General features: G+C 38.4%; 2 protein-coding genes, 1 long non-coding RNA gene and 1 pseudogene across 6 annotated transcripts in view; 2 read left to right on the top strand and 2 right to left on the bottom strand.

The window, feature by feature from the left end:
- LOC111328267 (uncharacterized) overlaps nt 1–16,160 on the bottom strand; it is a 47,586-nt gene that overhangs the window by 25,327 nt on the left and 6,099 nt on the right. The gene's annotated exons all lie outside the window — the stretch shown is intronic.
- Nucleotides 101–5,049, bottom strand: LOC148719078 (uncharacterized). The gene is made up of 2 exons (XR_015993764.1): nt 4,925–5,049; nt 101–878 (listed from the first exon to the last, which is right to left on the bottom strand). It is a non-coding gene; the product is annotated as an uncharacterized LOC148719078 (long non-coding RNA).
- Nucleotides 3,326–4,807, top strand: LOC148719079 (uncharacterized; annotated as a pseudogene).
- On the top strand, nt 4,781–9,445 carry LOC111328223 (uncharacterized). Of its 3 annotated transcripts, none has more exons than XM_022932614.2 (2): nt 4,781–5,464; nt 8,223–9,445. In XM_022932614.2, the coding sequence occupies exons 1-2, from the start codon at nt 4,835–4,837 to the stop codon at nt 8,265–8,267; spliced, it is 675 nt and encodes a 224-aa protein (XP_022788349.2). In that variant the 5' UTR covers nt 4,781–4,834; the 3' UTR covers nt 8,268–9,445. The 3 variants fall into 3 exon arrangements, with proteins under 3 accessions (XP_022788349.2, XP_088596476.1, XP_022788350.2); XM_088740350.1 differs by having other exon boundaries at nt 8,227–9,445; XM_022932615.2 differs by having other exon boundaries at nt 4,781–5,336.

Below are 16,160 nucleotides of genomic sequence, written 5' to 3' on the forward strand. Positions count from 1 at the left end.
ACTAATAAAGAGAACGATTATTGAGACCATCCTTTTCCTAACCGGGAGTCAGGTAATACCCTGTGAGGCAAATACCTCCCAAAAAAAGCAAACGAGCCCAAACAGAACACATGATATTTATTATTGTTAACAATAAATCTCAGAGACTTTATTGTACAAGCAGTGTGGGATCTTGGAAAATTCTACCCAAGAGAAAAGCAGTTCTGAAACCGTTGGATTCCGCGCACTGATGGAATCCAAAGGTTTTTGGTTCGGCTCCACCTGAGAACTCGGAATTTATTCTTTGCCCTACGCTTGTGACAAAAGAAAATATGTCACTTTCTCTACATCTTTACTGCGCTTAAAATCTGTCCTTCTGATTCTGTTTACACATAATTCTAGCCTAGTTTCAAACACCACATTTGAGCACAAAATGCGCTGGTTTTGCATGAATTAGTAAGCTTCAGATTTCCCGCATCAGTGGTATTTTTATTCGTTTACACCTGGATCCTTGCATCTCGTCAAAGTAAGTCGTCGCTGATTCGACCGGCCAGGTTTGATACAGAGTGAGAAAGGACGGTGGGGTGACAGAACAAGATAAGGCAAGAATTTCTGTTGCCCCATCCCCTTCCCTCACCTTCGTTTCGACTGTCACCCACCCCCTGCTACAAATTTCTTTATCTCCTCCAGTCTTTCGCTGCTGTAAAAATCAAAGATGGCAGCTATAATTTTCACCAAGAAATTACTGAGCACTAGCTCACCAAAATAACGCCTACGTCGACGAGAAAAAAAAAATCCTCATCTTAAACTAACCAGAGTGCTGGTATTGCAAATCAACGATTAGATTCAGGAACTGTTTCGTTCGTTGCAGTTTATTTCTCTCTGTTTAAAGTTCCAGGCTGGAAAAGATAAAGAATCAATGAATAAATCACTAAATAAATACACGATGCATAAAAGTGCAATAATTCCCTTCAATTGCTCCTCTTAAATTTTACGAATTCTTGTCCCTGTGGGGACGCAACTATGACAATGAGTAACGTTTGATGAGTGGAGAATATAGAGGAGATCTGATTTGCATGTTCAGTGGAGCACGTAGTAAAGAATTAGAATTAATTATCGTAATTGCAAATTCGCCTCGACTACGCGCGGCGGGAAAATTAGGTCATGTGACTTATAATTTAAAAGGAACAATTTATGCTGTAACAACATTCGAAGCTGGTCATCAACGGTCGTAAACGCAAGCATCAAGATAAAGCGTCGAGATAGCGAATCAAGGGTCCTAACTACTCAGAAACACAAATTGTAAGTTGCGAAACCGTTTATCATTTCGACTAAGAATATTGTAGATAATAATGTATCCCGAAATTATTTAATTTTCAGTTGACTACGACGTAAGTAACGAGCCGTGTCTTACATTAGTACAAATAAAACCTGACAACGTTGATCCCTGGGCTAATCTTCAGAATAAGTAGCCCTTCAACCATAGGAGCGAACCAAGATCTTTCTTTTTTTTTTATCGTAAGAGGGAATTACGGACTAGAAATGCCTCCGCTAGAGAAATCATAGAGCTGTTCTTAAGTCTGAGTAAATATGTTATTTAAAATATGTATTATTTTAGAGAGGGAATATTTATCGGTGTTACAGCCCCCATGAATCGAGATGCTAGAATGCGTAAAATGTTTTCAGCTGAGGGGTGGGGGAAGGCCTATAATCCATGTTGTTCTTGCTCAAAATCTATTTTTCCTTCTTTGAAATATTTAACGTCAAATCCGGTTTGGAAGTATAATGAATTACGACCTAAAAAAAAAGCCTTCGCTGTGAGAAAGAATGAAGTTATTGATCTCAGCAGAAGCATAATTTTTAGTATTACGCTATTCTAAAAGTGTGCTCTCTAGAGACGAATTTCCTATCTTCGGCGAAAATGAAACTGAAAAGAAGTTTATCACAATTGCGAGAAGAGAAAATATTCCCTAAATTTCCAAAAACTTTATTCTTTAGAGAGACTGAGGGTTAAACACTTTCCCGAGAATTTTGTAGACTATATTCTAAAGAATTGATTCAAGGATTCAGTCGAGTGATTCGTTACGTAATACGATTAAAGGAAGTACAAATCGCGCACAAAATGCCATTTTCAAGAACAATTAACACCAGTACATTCAAGGAATACTGAAAAAAAATTGCTCGCCGAGCTGCGACGGTTTTTTTTATAACTCTCCTGGATTTTAAAAACTTATGGATGGATGGATGGCTTGAGACGTTTTGATCCTCCTTTTCTGTTATAGGAGATGGAATGTGCGAAAGAAAGTTTTAGCATCTTAACATTTCCTATTAATATTGATATGACGCAACCTGTCATATCAAGTCATACCTTCTGTCATTCGTAACTGTTTGTGCTAAATCGCGATGCAAAGATAAACTTTGCGAACTGAACTGAACTGCATTAATGAGGACTGGGTGTGCGTAAAATGCAAAATACGAACAGATAAAGGCTAACACCAAATCAATACCAAAAAGGAATAAAAAAGATTATGCCATAAAAGTTAAATGTGCTCTTGTTGCTGAATTTTCTGCTTTGCCTGGATTATCTTAACTTCTTCTAAGATATGGATCTTAGAATCCTGCATCTATTAATTAATTAATTTGGTCAGGCAGGGGACATTAAACCACCCACTCACGAGATTACTGTGATGTGGTCTGGCCTGTTTACTGAGAATTGGGGGAAGGGGGCATCTGTTAGATTCGCCTTTATTGATTGTAAACTGCTACTAGCAGTCTGGCAAAGTCCCCTGCACAGTGTTGTAAAACAACTCGAAATTCAGCATAAATTGCTGAAGGTAGTTGTTCTGTTATCACTATCACTTCCATGGAAAGTGTATCGCAAAAATTGAAGCTTAAAATCTATTATAACATAACCAAAGTAAAGCGCGCGCTCTGATTGGTCAATTTAGCGTCCCCCATTTGCTCATGGGTGTACGCTGCTGACGTGAGCAAATGCAAAGACTATTTTTCCGCGCGCGCTTGTTTTTTTCTGGTCACGTAAGATTTGTTAAATAAAAGGGAACTCTTTAGCTACAATGTATCAATGTTATGTTATAAAACAAATGTCTTAAGATGTCTTAAAACAAATGTCTTAAAACAAATGTCGTAAGAGTCGCTCTCGGCTATCGCCTCGAGCGACTCTTACGCTTCTTTCGTGCTTAGGAACCTCCCGCGTGCATCCATTACTCAATAGTGTACGCTGTGTTGTTTACCATTTGTTAATTGAAGTTTGCTATAGACTATCCGCCACTCAAACCGTACCTATTTCCGAATGTTCTTTCTGGCTAATAAACTAAAGCATGAATAGATGTTCTATTTACTCTCTGATTTCAAGTTAGCTCTACCAGGTAAGTACATTCCTCTGAGATGAATGGTGAGCTTGGAGGGTGACACTGCACAACGCACTCACAAACAGTACGATAAGGGTAATATAGGAAGGAAAAAAAACCTTTTTTCTGGAAATCAAGGCTTCCTAATTTCTGTTCCCCCCTAAAGGATTTTTTAAGCCAATGAGAGCCTTCTTGATATCTTTTTTTATTACATACTAGTCTAAGACGAGACTCAACTGCAAGGATTATAAACACAAGTCCACTCCATTGTATTACACGCTTCATCTGTCATCCGAACTGGAATGTTCATCGGCGAAATTGTCTGCCCACTCTCAAACAGAGATCATTCCGGCTCACACAGAGCAACTTTTTCCACCACAAGACAGCTCTCTTCATGTCTCGTAACTTTTTGCTCCGAAATATCTTTCTTTAGTAACAGCCGTGTTTAAATTAACCATCGGCTTACTGGTGAACAAAGGCAGAGATAAAGCGGCAGAGAAGCTCAGAGATGGTGATGTAACAGATAAAAAATTTCGTAGTTTAATCGTGCGTGAAATCGACGATATCAAGTCGAAGTTGGATGGCTTAATAAGGAGAGATTTACTTGCAAGTATCAGCTTCTTTGAGGAAGGAATTGAGCTTTTGTATGAAGTGTTTGAAGAAGCAAGGTCCATACGCGAGCCTGACGAGAAATTAGCCGTTACTGCTGATGCATTTTCTGTCGTTAAGAGTTTGAAAAATCTGGACCTTACTGGATTGGATGAGTCAGCTGTACAGAAGCTTTCAGAGGCAAAGACGAGATTTGAAAATACAAGAATTGACGCAACAAGGGCCTTTGCTAACGAGGCTTTATCAATTTATGATCGCATTATGGCGATGCAGTATCGAGTTATGGCGACTATTTTAAAGACAGTCGATAATCCGTCGAACGCATTAGCACCATGCAGAGTTTGTATCAAGGAACTAAATTCTCTGCCAGCGGTACAGGACACTTTCAATGTTCAGCTTAAGACAGGCATCCAAGCAGTAAGAGGTTTGCTCAGTAGAAAAGAGAGAAGGAAGAATGTTGTCGAAGTCTGTCACGTAAATCGCGTCATCTACGATGTCACGCGAACTGTTGGTGAAGACGCACACTTATGGATCTGGCCTCCTGTTGATGCTGGAGAAAACAAAATCAATCTATTGTATGACGCAAGAGTACCTAAAGTAGTAGTTGAAGAAGGCATGGAGCACTGTTGTGTTACTCCATGGTCATTTGGTCAGGAGGCGGTGAAGAGTGGCACAAGTTGAAGAAGCCGACAGGTATTGCTACAAACTCCAGCGGAGAATTCTTTGTAGCTGACGGTGAAAACTTAAAGATGTTTGAAAGCAGCGGTAAGTTTGTGAAACATATCATTCTCCCTTTCGATGACACAATTACTGAGGAAGCAAAGCTATGGTTAGGTGATGTGAAAGCAGAGCTAGGCATATGCCATGTTGCCACACACATGGGCGACCAAATCACTATACTGACCGAACTACACAAGCCTGGGACTGAGTTAGTTTTGTGGGTTTATAAACTTAGTAAAGCCGCTGACCTGCATGCTAAGTTTCCTCTGAGCGATTCCGTCTCCAGGCACGATGGACTGTCAGTTGGTGATGCAGGCGAAATAATGATGCTGAATTATTCGCACTTGAACAGCTCCCCGAAAGTGGACGGCAGCGTGGCGGTATATGACACTGAGGGAAATTTTGTTCGCCGTATTGGACAACGTATATTGGAGAACCCATCGGATATCACTATTTCTAATGATGGCCTTATTTTTGTATCGACCGATTCCTGTGTTCACATATTCGGTGATCAAGGCGACCACCTGAACAAGTTTAAACTGCAGAGTAATGGCTGTGATTACTTAAGGATTAGGTTTCACCCAGGAGGTGAACATGTCGTCATCGCTGGTCGTGAAAGGGGGAAGGATCTCTTGCGTGTAGAAATATACACTAAAGATGGTGAGTTTGTTCGCAGTGCACAAATCCAAATTGATGGGATTCGTGAAGTACGAGGGATTACAGTGACTAACCAGGGACGCATTGCTGTTGTAACTGGAATCTGGAAAGAGCAATGTTTAAATTTTGGGGTAAATGTTTTTTAAGATTTTTTTTTTCTTGTTTACTTGTTTTCCAAACTGTCGTGTAAAATTGTTTGCCTCCAATCAAGTACTAGTCAATGTTATTTTTTTTTTTTGTAATTTCGAAACTATACCTTCAGTTAGTATTTTATTCTGTCAAGATTGTGAGGTTTTACTTTTGACAAGTATCACAATTACTACATGCAATTACTACAATTGTTATTTTATGCTGAAACTTGGTTGGAATTAGGTGGTGCAAAAATTTGGTAGATTCCAAATCCAATAGTTCGTAACTCAGAAGCAAGCTTAGTAACTACAGCATAAATGTTGCCTTATTTTCAGAGATTTCTGAATTCTTGATGGCCATATTCTTATAGTTTATAGAACCAAACCATTTAATGGCTATTTAAACTTTGGATGATGCATTTCTAATGTTCTGATTTGTTCACTCAACTCTGGTTATCAGCTCATATTGAGTCACCTTATATGAAAATGCATTGCCAAATATTGGAAACTGAAAATGTTATTGAAAATATGCAAATGTTCAGGATTTAATGACAATTAATCCATGCATGCTTAATTGGATATGAGATTGATTATTAGCAACTCAGCACTACACATTTCCTTGGTTAATTACCATCTCATGTCCAATGTGCACTCATGGTATAATTGTTAGATATTTTCCAGTACTTCCAAACCATGCACCATATTCAAGATTGGTTATAGCCAACTCTGTACTACACATCTTCAAGATTGGTTATAGCCAACTCTGTACTACACATCTTCTTGACTATTCAACATCTCATCTCCAATGTGCACTCCTGGAATAATTGTTAAACATTTCTCAGTATTTCCAAGTCATGCGCCTTGCTGTGTATTACTAATTGAAGCCATCATGTGCAACAAGTTCTGAATAAGGAATCTCACTCATACGACACATCAACAGCTTCTGATTTAAGATTTTAAATGGTGTGCATATGAATTTTGCCAATTTCATTTTTGTTTAGGGAGTAGGGTAATGGCACCAGTGGGAAGAACATCATAATTTTTTATCAGGCATTTTATTGGACATGTATACTGTTTACCCTGCTGTTTATTAAATTACTAGTTGTTCTGCACTCTGGTGATGTAAAGTTAGCTCAAATTAGTGGGGGAATCTTTATGCCCCTTTATGCAGTAAGCCAAACATACTTGGGGACTGCTTAGAGACTGGTTACCAGAGAGACAAACACTCTTTCTCAGCTGCTGTTCTTTATTGTAAGTAATGCTTTCTTTTACTAAAATACAAGGGAAGTGTTGTGACTCAGGAATTGCATCTTACAGAGTTGTGGGTAGCTTTCCTCTTTTCTTGTTTGAGACCCAAATGTCTTCACTTTTTTCATTTTAATGTTGGTAGTAAAGTTTATAAACTTTGCCTATTCAATTTTGATAGATGACCTCTACAATTGTTTTTTTAAGCTGAAACTTACTTGGAATAAGGTTAGGCAAAAAGTTGGTCGATTCAGAGTCCAATATTCTCCGGTGATTTTTGCAACCCTGAGTTTCAAATTTAGATGTGAAAATTACGAGGTGACTATATTTTTATTGCAATGAGTCCAAGTTCAAATATGCCAACAAAAGATTCAAGGTTGAAGTGTTTTTCAATATTCAATGCATTAAGGTATCAATTTGAAAACAAAAAAAACGTCATTTCTAAACCATAAACATCATGTTCAACAGAAAAACTTGACCGCCCCACGGCTAGCTCAATTGGTTAGAGCGCTGGATTGTGTTGTGTGGGAGGTCAAGGGTTTGAGCCCAGGCCGGAACAATACTCATGGTCTTAAAATTATTGAGGAGAATTTGCTACCTTTCTATAATATCTGGAAGTGGATAGATATTCTAGTCTTCTCGGATAAGGACGGATAAGGACGAATAAGGCGTAGGTCCCATCTCCTGCAGGGTTAGGGGTAGGAGATGTTAATTTCCCATTCATGAGATCACTGTGTGATGGATGTCCTCCCCTGGGGTGGGATGGGTTGGTTGCTGTCTCACGTTTCATACATGAGCCTCTGGCTCGGGCAATCTGGGTAACCACTCCTCATGTAAAGACAATAAACCTGATTGATTGATGTTGAAAATAACACTTGAATTTTGGCAGGAATTCACTGCCACACATTTAATCATTTATAACTGTAAATATCTTCATTAGGTTTGTTTCTTTATCTTCTTCAGAGAGTATAGTTGCAATTATATGAAATAAACCATTTGTATGATTTAAAAAGGCATGCTTTACATTGGCATCCAGAATTTATTGAACATTTCTATGAGTACTAGTATTGGTTGCAAGTCAATTTTAATTTTGTGTTACCATTTTGTAAAATTTTGCTTTAGTGCTTTTGCTTATGTTCTTTTGCATAGTAGCTATTCCGGTTTGGCCTAAATAAATTTTTTCACTCGGTGTGATAATTGATACTGTGTAACAATAACCCACCATGGTGTAGTAACCTATTTAATTGTCAGTGTAGAGAGCAGAAAAATGAATTAAAAAATTGTCCATTGGGGAAAAACTTTGTAACTTTTAGCACCCTTCTTAAAATTATGCATCACTGACTGGTTAAATTGATCCACAGTAATGGAATCTCACTAACAGAATGTTCATGAAAATGAGAAGTAGACTGTTTGAAATTTTAATTTCTGACCACAAGTGTCTGCTTATGGGTGTTTATGAAAAATCCCGTAGTCTTTGTGTGTGAAATACTGATTGATACCATCACACTATTCTCAGGCAGGCTGCCAACTACAAGAATATGTGCCACCCTCTTTAAGCTGATTGTTATGATTCAATACCAGAGAAGAACACCAAGACAGAGATACAAATGTAACAATGACAAGTTTATTACAATTACTGCTGTTAAGAAGCCTTGTTAACATCTCAAGCAGTAGCTATTTAATGCACACACACATATTTTTACAAATTTTAACATTCAAAACATTTTCAACATCTTAACAAGAACTGACTTCCCATAAGCTGTAAGATTTCTTTCAATACATGAATATTACTCATGATCAGCGCTGTTTTTTAGGCATTGTGTTTGTAGCCATCATTCCAATGACTCCCAATGTCACAAAGAATCCAACCGCACATCCATAAACCATAACCCTGCAGGGAAAGAATTGTTGCTTTCTTGGTGAACCCTTTAACCCCATCTGAGTGACCAAGACAGAATTTCTCTTTACAGTATCAATAATGTATCAAGCAGACAAGTGATGAGAAGAAAGAAAAATATAATTTAGGGGATCACCAGTTGATCCAATACCAAATTCTCCAAATGAACATTGTAAGAATTGTATAACAGAGAGTTAGGAGAATTACTAATGAGATTTTGGGAGTGAAAGGCTTAAATACCAGTCCTTTGTGCATATAGCTTGATAGCCATTGTAGACTGAGAGGCAACTCAATCTTATCAAAAAACATTCATTCAGTGGTTCTTTCAGTTCCTTGAATCTATTTCATCAAGTGATTTTGTAGGCATCTTTTTGAGCAGATAAGAAAATACCAAAACCTGGAGAACAAACTCCAGAAAAAGGACAAACACAGCCACGAAAACAAGCAACATGTTACACCAAGTTTACCCTCTTCCCTCCCATCTAAACAAACCGTTATGAGAATATTCCATAATTTTTTGGTGACAAATAGGAAATATTGCACAGGCATTCTTTTGGAGGGAAAAGAACAAGCCTGTGAAAATTACCTTACGAAGTAAAACCCTTTCACTCCCAGTGTTAACAAAATACAATTTCTCCTTCACATATCTATACATTTTCAAGTATAAATCAGACTGGGTACGGCTTAAAGGTAAATAGCATCTATTGAACGGTCAACTAAAAACATAGGCATGCTATGCATGCAGGAGTTATCTTTTTGGATATGTGGGTTGAAATGGGACACTAAGTAACTGATGCTGGTGTCTGAATAATTTTTGGCAATAATAAACTGCATTGACACCACGCTTTCTGCAGTCCCCTCCACAGCCCTTATTTGAACTCGTCATGCAACGCTGTCTCTCCAACGTTGCGTGACGAAACCAAACAACGACCTGCTCGTTGCTTATAATAATGCTTGCTGCCGCCTCTTTGTCAGAGACAAAACCGAAATCATTATTCTGGCCGTACAGGGCCACAATCAGTAATTCCACTTGGTTTTTCCTGTGCAGAAAGATGCACAATAGGCGTTACGTAGCACTTTTAAATTTGAGTCAAGGAATGTGGTGGACATAGCCTGGGAACGAGGATGAGTTTGGCATCGAGTGTCAGTCAAGCTTAAATAGGACCCGATTCTATTAACTGTAAATGTAAAGTCACTCAGTGCAATGGAAACAAAATCACAATCACAAAAATCCAGGCATTACGGGACATATCTGGAGTAACAAAAATGAGTTGCAATCTACCACGCCTGCTCACTCACGATAAACTTTGAGCGAGAAAAGCACCCTGTATGGTCCTGTATGCCAGGGAGTCTCTGATGTATCGAGTATTGAAGCGCAGGGTCCATAATAAGTCGTGCACCCGTGTTTGTTTATCATTCGTGACCTTTGCAGTGACTAATAACCTTTCACTGGACGCCTTATGATCATGAATGCAAGTGAAGTTGCAGATTGCTTAATATGGTAAGTAGAAAGATTGTACCATTGCGGTCTTCTTCATTTCTTCATGAAATTTAAAAATGAGTCCCAATAAATAGAAATAACTGACTTGTTCGACTGTTTTGTTGATGCTACTATGGAGAACTGAACTGAAGACCGTGCGAGGGTGTCTTCATTCAGCTAATCACATCACGTGACTTATTTGTCATTTCAATGACGTCACAGTATCGGTATCGATATCGATATCGAAGAAAAAGGTAAATATCGTACTCAGTATCGTATCGATTCGAAAAGGCCGTATCGGCTTTAGTAGCAAGATTCTCGTGTGCCAGCCAGAAACCTTCACGCTGATTGCCCTTTTCTGATTGGAGGAAGTTTAACGATGACCAATTCAAAATATCTGGCTGGCACATGAGAATCTTGCTACGCAGTCCCAGATGGCTCAAAGGTAAAACTCACCGTCCAACTACACCCGGGAATATTGGCCAGAATCCATTCTTTACCAACAACCAATCACACACCGAGATGGAAAGAAAAAATTGAAATCCATTAGATTTCCCCTGCAATGGTCTCATGTTAAAAGATTTCGTTGTCGAAGAGTTCCAAAAGGTCACTGGATGACCAAACTATATTGAGACTGTCAAAGAAGAGTAATCGAATTGGTATGTCTGAGTTTTATCTTTGAGCAATCTGAGACTCCGCTTACTCGACAGGAACTTACTACACTCGTCACCAGGTGCCCCGAGTTCAATGCCAGTTTGAATTGGACAGTTGTGATGCCAACGGTTTCGGGTAAGGATGGGCCGATACAGCTTCTTCGAATCGATACGATACCGATACTGTGACGTCATTAAAACATTAAGTCACGTGATCTGATTGACTAAATGAAGGCACTCTCCACGGTTTTCTGTTCAGTTCTCTACAGTAGCATCAACAAGACAGTCGAACAAGTCAAACATTTCAATTTATTGGGACTCATTTTAATTTTCCCGAGGAAATGTAGAAGAGCTGCAATGGTACAATCTTTCTACTTTCTATATCAAGCAATATGCAACTTTCACTTGCATTCATGATCATAAGGCCTACAGTGAAAGGTTACCGGTCACTGCACGAGTCACTAATAATTACCAAACACGAATGCCCGACTTTTTATGGATCTTGCGCTTCAATACTCGACACATCAGAGACTCCCTATCGTACAGGACCATGCAGAGGTGCCATACTTAAGAACTATTTAACCTTTCTCAGCGCTTTACTCGCTCGAGGTTTTTCTTTGGTAAACAGGCATAGTTGCATCTCATTTTTGTTACTCCAGATATCCCCTTGTAATGCCTGGATTGTTGTGAGTCGTGATTTTGTTGCCTTCGTATAGAGCATGTAGAGTGACTTAACATTCACAGTTAATAAAATTGGGTCCTATTTCACAGTGAAATGTTGTACTAGGGAATGAAAGAAATCGCCACTTTGATCGGTACACTGCGGCAATCCTACATTGCACACAGCATCGCACATGCACGATCTCGAGCCCAGAGTCTTTTCAGCTACTTGTCAGCGGTTAGTCGCGGGAGATTAAAGCGCAGGTAGGTCACGTGCAGTATCTAAAGGATCAATACTCTTTGCTAGTATCGTTATTTTTCGATCCGACCTCGTTATCACTGGTATCGAATATTTGGTATCGGTATCGGCCCATCCTTAATTTCGGGCCGCCATTCCAGTGGGTTAACGTACAAGTTTTACGGAGCCCACTGGCTTCGCGTTTCAAGCTGGAGCTGCTTTAGTGGCTTCATGGTTTAGAGTTATTCTTGTTATACAAGCCTGGGGTGTTTATTTGACGACTGGATTGGCTTTTCGCGAACAAAATGTGCTGGATTGAGGGTCGATCGGTACCCGACGCTGCCATCAGCCTCTTACCTTGTCTCTCTATTAGGAAGGAAAGGTGAAGAGTATTTTTCCCGAAACTTCGGGTACATATTAAGGACAACAACAAATCGCCACATAGTAAGTTTAATTGATTTTTATTTCCATTTTCAAGCGAATTTCCAGACCTACACTTCTCCCCATATGTTCTCTCTATTTAACCATGTGTACCGTGACACAAACAGTGAGCCTGGGTTACCTGTGGTGAAAATGGACTAAACGAAGAAAAAAGTATCGATTTTCAAAGCATAACAATGAGAGCCTCTTAATTGGTTGTTGCCTATCTGGACTTTGCCCTGTGCGTGCGAAATACGTGATAAAATGCAGGTTGTTTACAAGGAGTTGACACGCAATGGGGTAAAGTCCAAGGTAGGTAAGAGCGAATTTTATTGGTAGAAAAAGTTTAAGCACGTGAGAGTTGCGTGGAAAATTGACCGTCTGAACCATTATGTTTCTTCTGAATTATTGAGTTATTTTTAAAAAAAAAATTGTATGATATCGTATAGAGTAGTGTGTTTTGGTGTCGTGTAATCTGATCAGTGCAATCTGATTGGCGCATCTTTTTTTGGTGTATCTCAATGCAATGTGATTGGCGCAATTTTTTGGTGTATCACAAACCAATTAGATTGTGGTATTTTTGAATGTCGCACCAGTGAGAGCGTACTTGCTAATTTGGGGTTTGACAGGTCTTCAAATTTTAGCGAATCAACGCGTGAGTCGGGGAGAGCGGTTCGCGAATTAAGGAAACGTATTAGTCGCGTTGGGAAAGCGGTGGATTATGATCGATGTACGACTATGGTTATTCTTCGTTCTGAAGGAGACCGAGTGGAACATGAGAATAATTTTGAATCAAATATTGCTTGACATGTTGATGGGAGCAAGTTTAGGATATTTCATTGCTATATATGACTTAATCAGCGATTCCATTTTCAGTTTCTTTTAAAGAACGAGGTAAGAATGACATCTACAAGAGTTGTGAGTTCATCTATCCAATGTAATGGTTCTTGTCCTTCATGAGGACTTTATCGCTATGATCTGTCGGGAAAGGTCGCCAGAGAACTTTTTCTAGCATTAGCAAGTTAAAGCGTGTATGTTTTGTGTACCGCTTCTTCGCTTACGACGCACACACCGTCATCTAAAGGCCTAACAGGAATTTAGCACCAGAGCGTGTTGTTGAGTTATTGTTGAGTTATTTTTTTTTTATTGAGTTATTTTTTTTTTAAAAAAAATAACTATATGTTAGCGTATAGATTAGTGTATTGTGGTGTAGTGTAATCTGATCAGCGCAATTTGGTGTATCTCTAAGCAATCTGATTGGCGCATCTTTTTTTTTGGTGTATCTCAACGCAATGTGATTGGCCCAAGTATTTGGTGTATCACAAACCAATCAGATTGTAGTATTTTCCCATGCCGCACCAATCAGAGCGTTCTTGCTGATTTATGGTTTGACAGGTCTTCAAATTTCAGCGAATCAACGCGTGAGTCGGAGAGAGCGGTCCGCGAATTAAGGAAATGTGTCAGTCGTATTGGGAAAGCGGTGGAGTTGTGATCGTTGTGAAACTATGCTTATTCTCCCTTCTGAAGAAGACCGAGTGGAACATCAGAAAAATTTTAAATCAAATATTACTTCAGATGTTGATAGGAGCAACTTCAGGATATTTCATTGCTATATATGAGTTAATCAGCGATTTCAATTTGAATTTCGCTCAAGGAACAAGATAAGAAGACATCTACAAGAGTTGTAAGATCGTCTATTCAATGTAATGGCTCATGTCCTTCGTGAGGATTTTATCGTTATGATCTGTCTGGATTTGAAAGGTCGTCAGGGAACTTTTTCTACCGATTAGCGAGTTAAAACGTGCATGTTTTGTGTACCGCTACTTCACTTAAGACGCGCACACCGTCAGCTAAAGACCTAACACGAACTTAGCGCTATAGCGTTTTGTTTTGGAAGGGCTACTTTTGCTGACTCTGGTAAAACTTGCGCAAGACATTTGCATAAATCATATTTGATTGATAATCTTTCTTTTTTGCCATATGGTTGCTCTTTTAGCAGCGGTTGAAACGACCACCAAGTTACATTTACTTTATGTCGACTGCCACGTTACATATCTGTTTCTTTGCTTCTAAAAGATCGAACAGATTATTGGGCTTACTCAAGCGGACATTTGGATCTCACTCTAGGGCTCTATTTACTGGTTATAGATCCATGATCCGTCCAATACTCGAGTACGCTTGTCAAGCGTGGAATCCTCACCAAGCATATCTCATTGAAAAACTTGAATGCGTGCAAAGGAACGTTACAAGATGGATCATTGATAAAGACACTCCGTATGAAGACCGACTGAAATCCTTGAAACTAGCGACACTAGCTCAGCGCAGAGAGTTTCTTAGTTTGGTTCAGCTTTTTAAGTTCATTAAAGGACACTCTTCTGTAAACACTAATAATTACATATCCTTCAGTAACAGGCAATCAAGAAAAAGTCATCAGTTTAAACTATATAAACCATTTAGCCGTACAGACATCTTTAAGTACTCTTTTTGGCACAGACATATCGACACATGGAACAGTTTACCATCATCAGTAGTTGAACTTGACTCAATTAATGCTTTTAAGAAAGCTCTTAAATCAACATTTTTTAACTAGGTCTATGACTAAAAATTAAATTATTCTATGTATTATACATTATTTAGTTATAATCTTAAACAAAATAGTTATCTTAGATATGTCTTCTTTATTTAGATTTTATATTTATATAGATATATGCCTGTATGTAAAATGTTTCAGTATGTATATGTATATTGCATAGTATTAAATTTTTATATCTGGGGTATAGTTTACAATGAGGATTAAGTTCCTCCCTTCTATAACCCTTTTTTAATAATAATATGTTATATGTTATTATTCAAATAAAGTTGTTATATATATATATATATATAAAAGTTCTCCATGGATTAATTATTGTTTAAACGATACTTTCCCGTTACAATTGCGTGTTTACTTTTTATTCGCCAGTATGGATTAGGCTCTCTTAGATGAAATGCCATTTTCCAGTTAACAACGTACATTTTATGGCATAAATCTACCTCAATGAAGAATATTTCCCAAGGGACAGAATGGTACGGTCGGTTAATTTTCTACACAACTCTCACGTGCTTAGACGTTTTCTGCCAATAAAATTCGCTTTTATCTAACCTGGACTTTACCCCATTGCGTGTCAATTTCCCGTAAACAACCTGCATTTTATCAAGTATTTCGCACGCACTGGGCAAAGTTCAGATAGGCAACAACCAATCAAGAAGCCCACATTGTTATGCTTTGAAAAATGATACTTTCTCTTCGTTCAATCTATTTTCACTTGTTCGAAGAACGGAGACCGGAAAATATCTTTGTCTAGAGGCCGTAAGAGATGAAATAGAGCTTTACACTACAAAATTATATAGAAGAATATTTTAAGGCAAACATCTGTTACTGAACAAGAGGCTACACGGAGCCTATATTTGGGCCGGATTTGTGGATCATAGCAAAATCGCTGTCGAGTGCTTTTCATGGTTTGTTAAGATGAAGAGTTATGGAGACGAAGACTTCGGAACAAGTTGATGCCATCCATGACAATTTGGAAATACTAAAATCGCCAGAGGAATGCGGGATCACTCATTAAAAATTTGCATTTAAACGCGATGACTTTGTTTACAAGGATTTCTCTTGCTTACATCTAATAACAAACCTTTGAAGTTTTTTTTTACCTCGGAACGATATATCACAGAAGGCATTTTATAGACCTCAAGTTTTTTGACTGATTGATATTAAAGGTATGTGGCAGTGACTTCCACAAGTGTTTTTTTGGTCAGAAAAGTATAATTGTTTTGTACGCAATATTAATTTACGGATGGATTCAATCGCCAACTTGTGTTTACATAAGATGATTGTATTAATTAATCGAATTTAAACAATCAGCCAGAACTTTTACTGTTCCCAAGGGTTGTTGTTTTCATCAGTACGTTAACAATAGAAGTGATTCACGGTATTAGGTTTGTACTTTAAATAAATATATTTAAGTTCACTCGAAAGATGAGTATAAACTGTAACAAGCTTATCGTTGATGCGCGGCCAGTACTTCAGATCTGACTGAGGCCCCGTCCACACGAAGACGATTGTAAAC

Source organism: Stylophora pistillata, chromosome 12, assembly GCF_964205215.1.
Source record: "Stylophora pistillata chromosome 12, jaStyPist1.2, whole genome shotgun sequence".
Lineage (NCBI taxonomy): Eukaryota > Metazoa > Cnidaria > Anthozoa > Scleractinia > Pocilloporidae > Stylophora > Stylophora pistillata.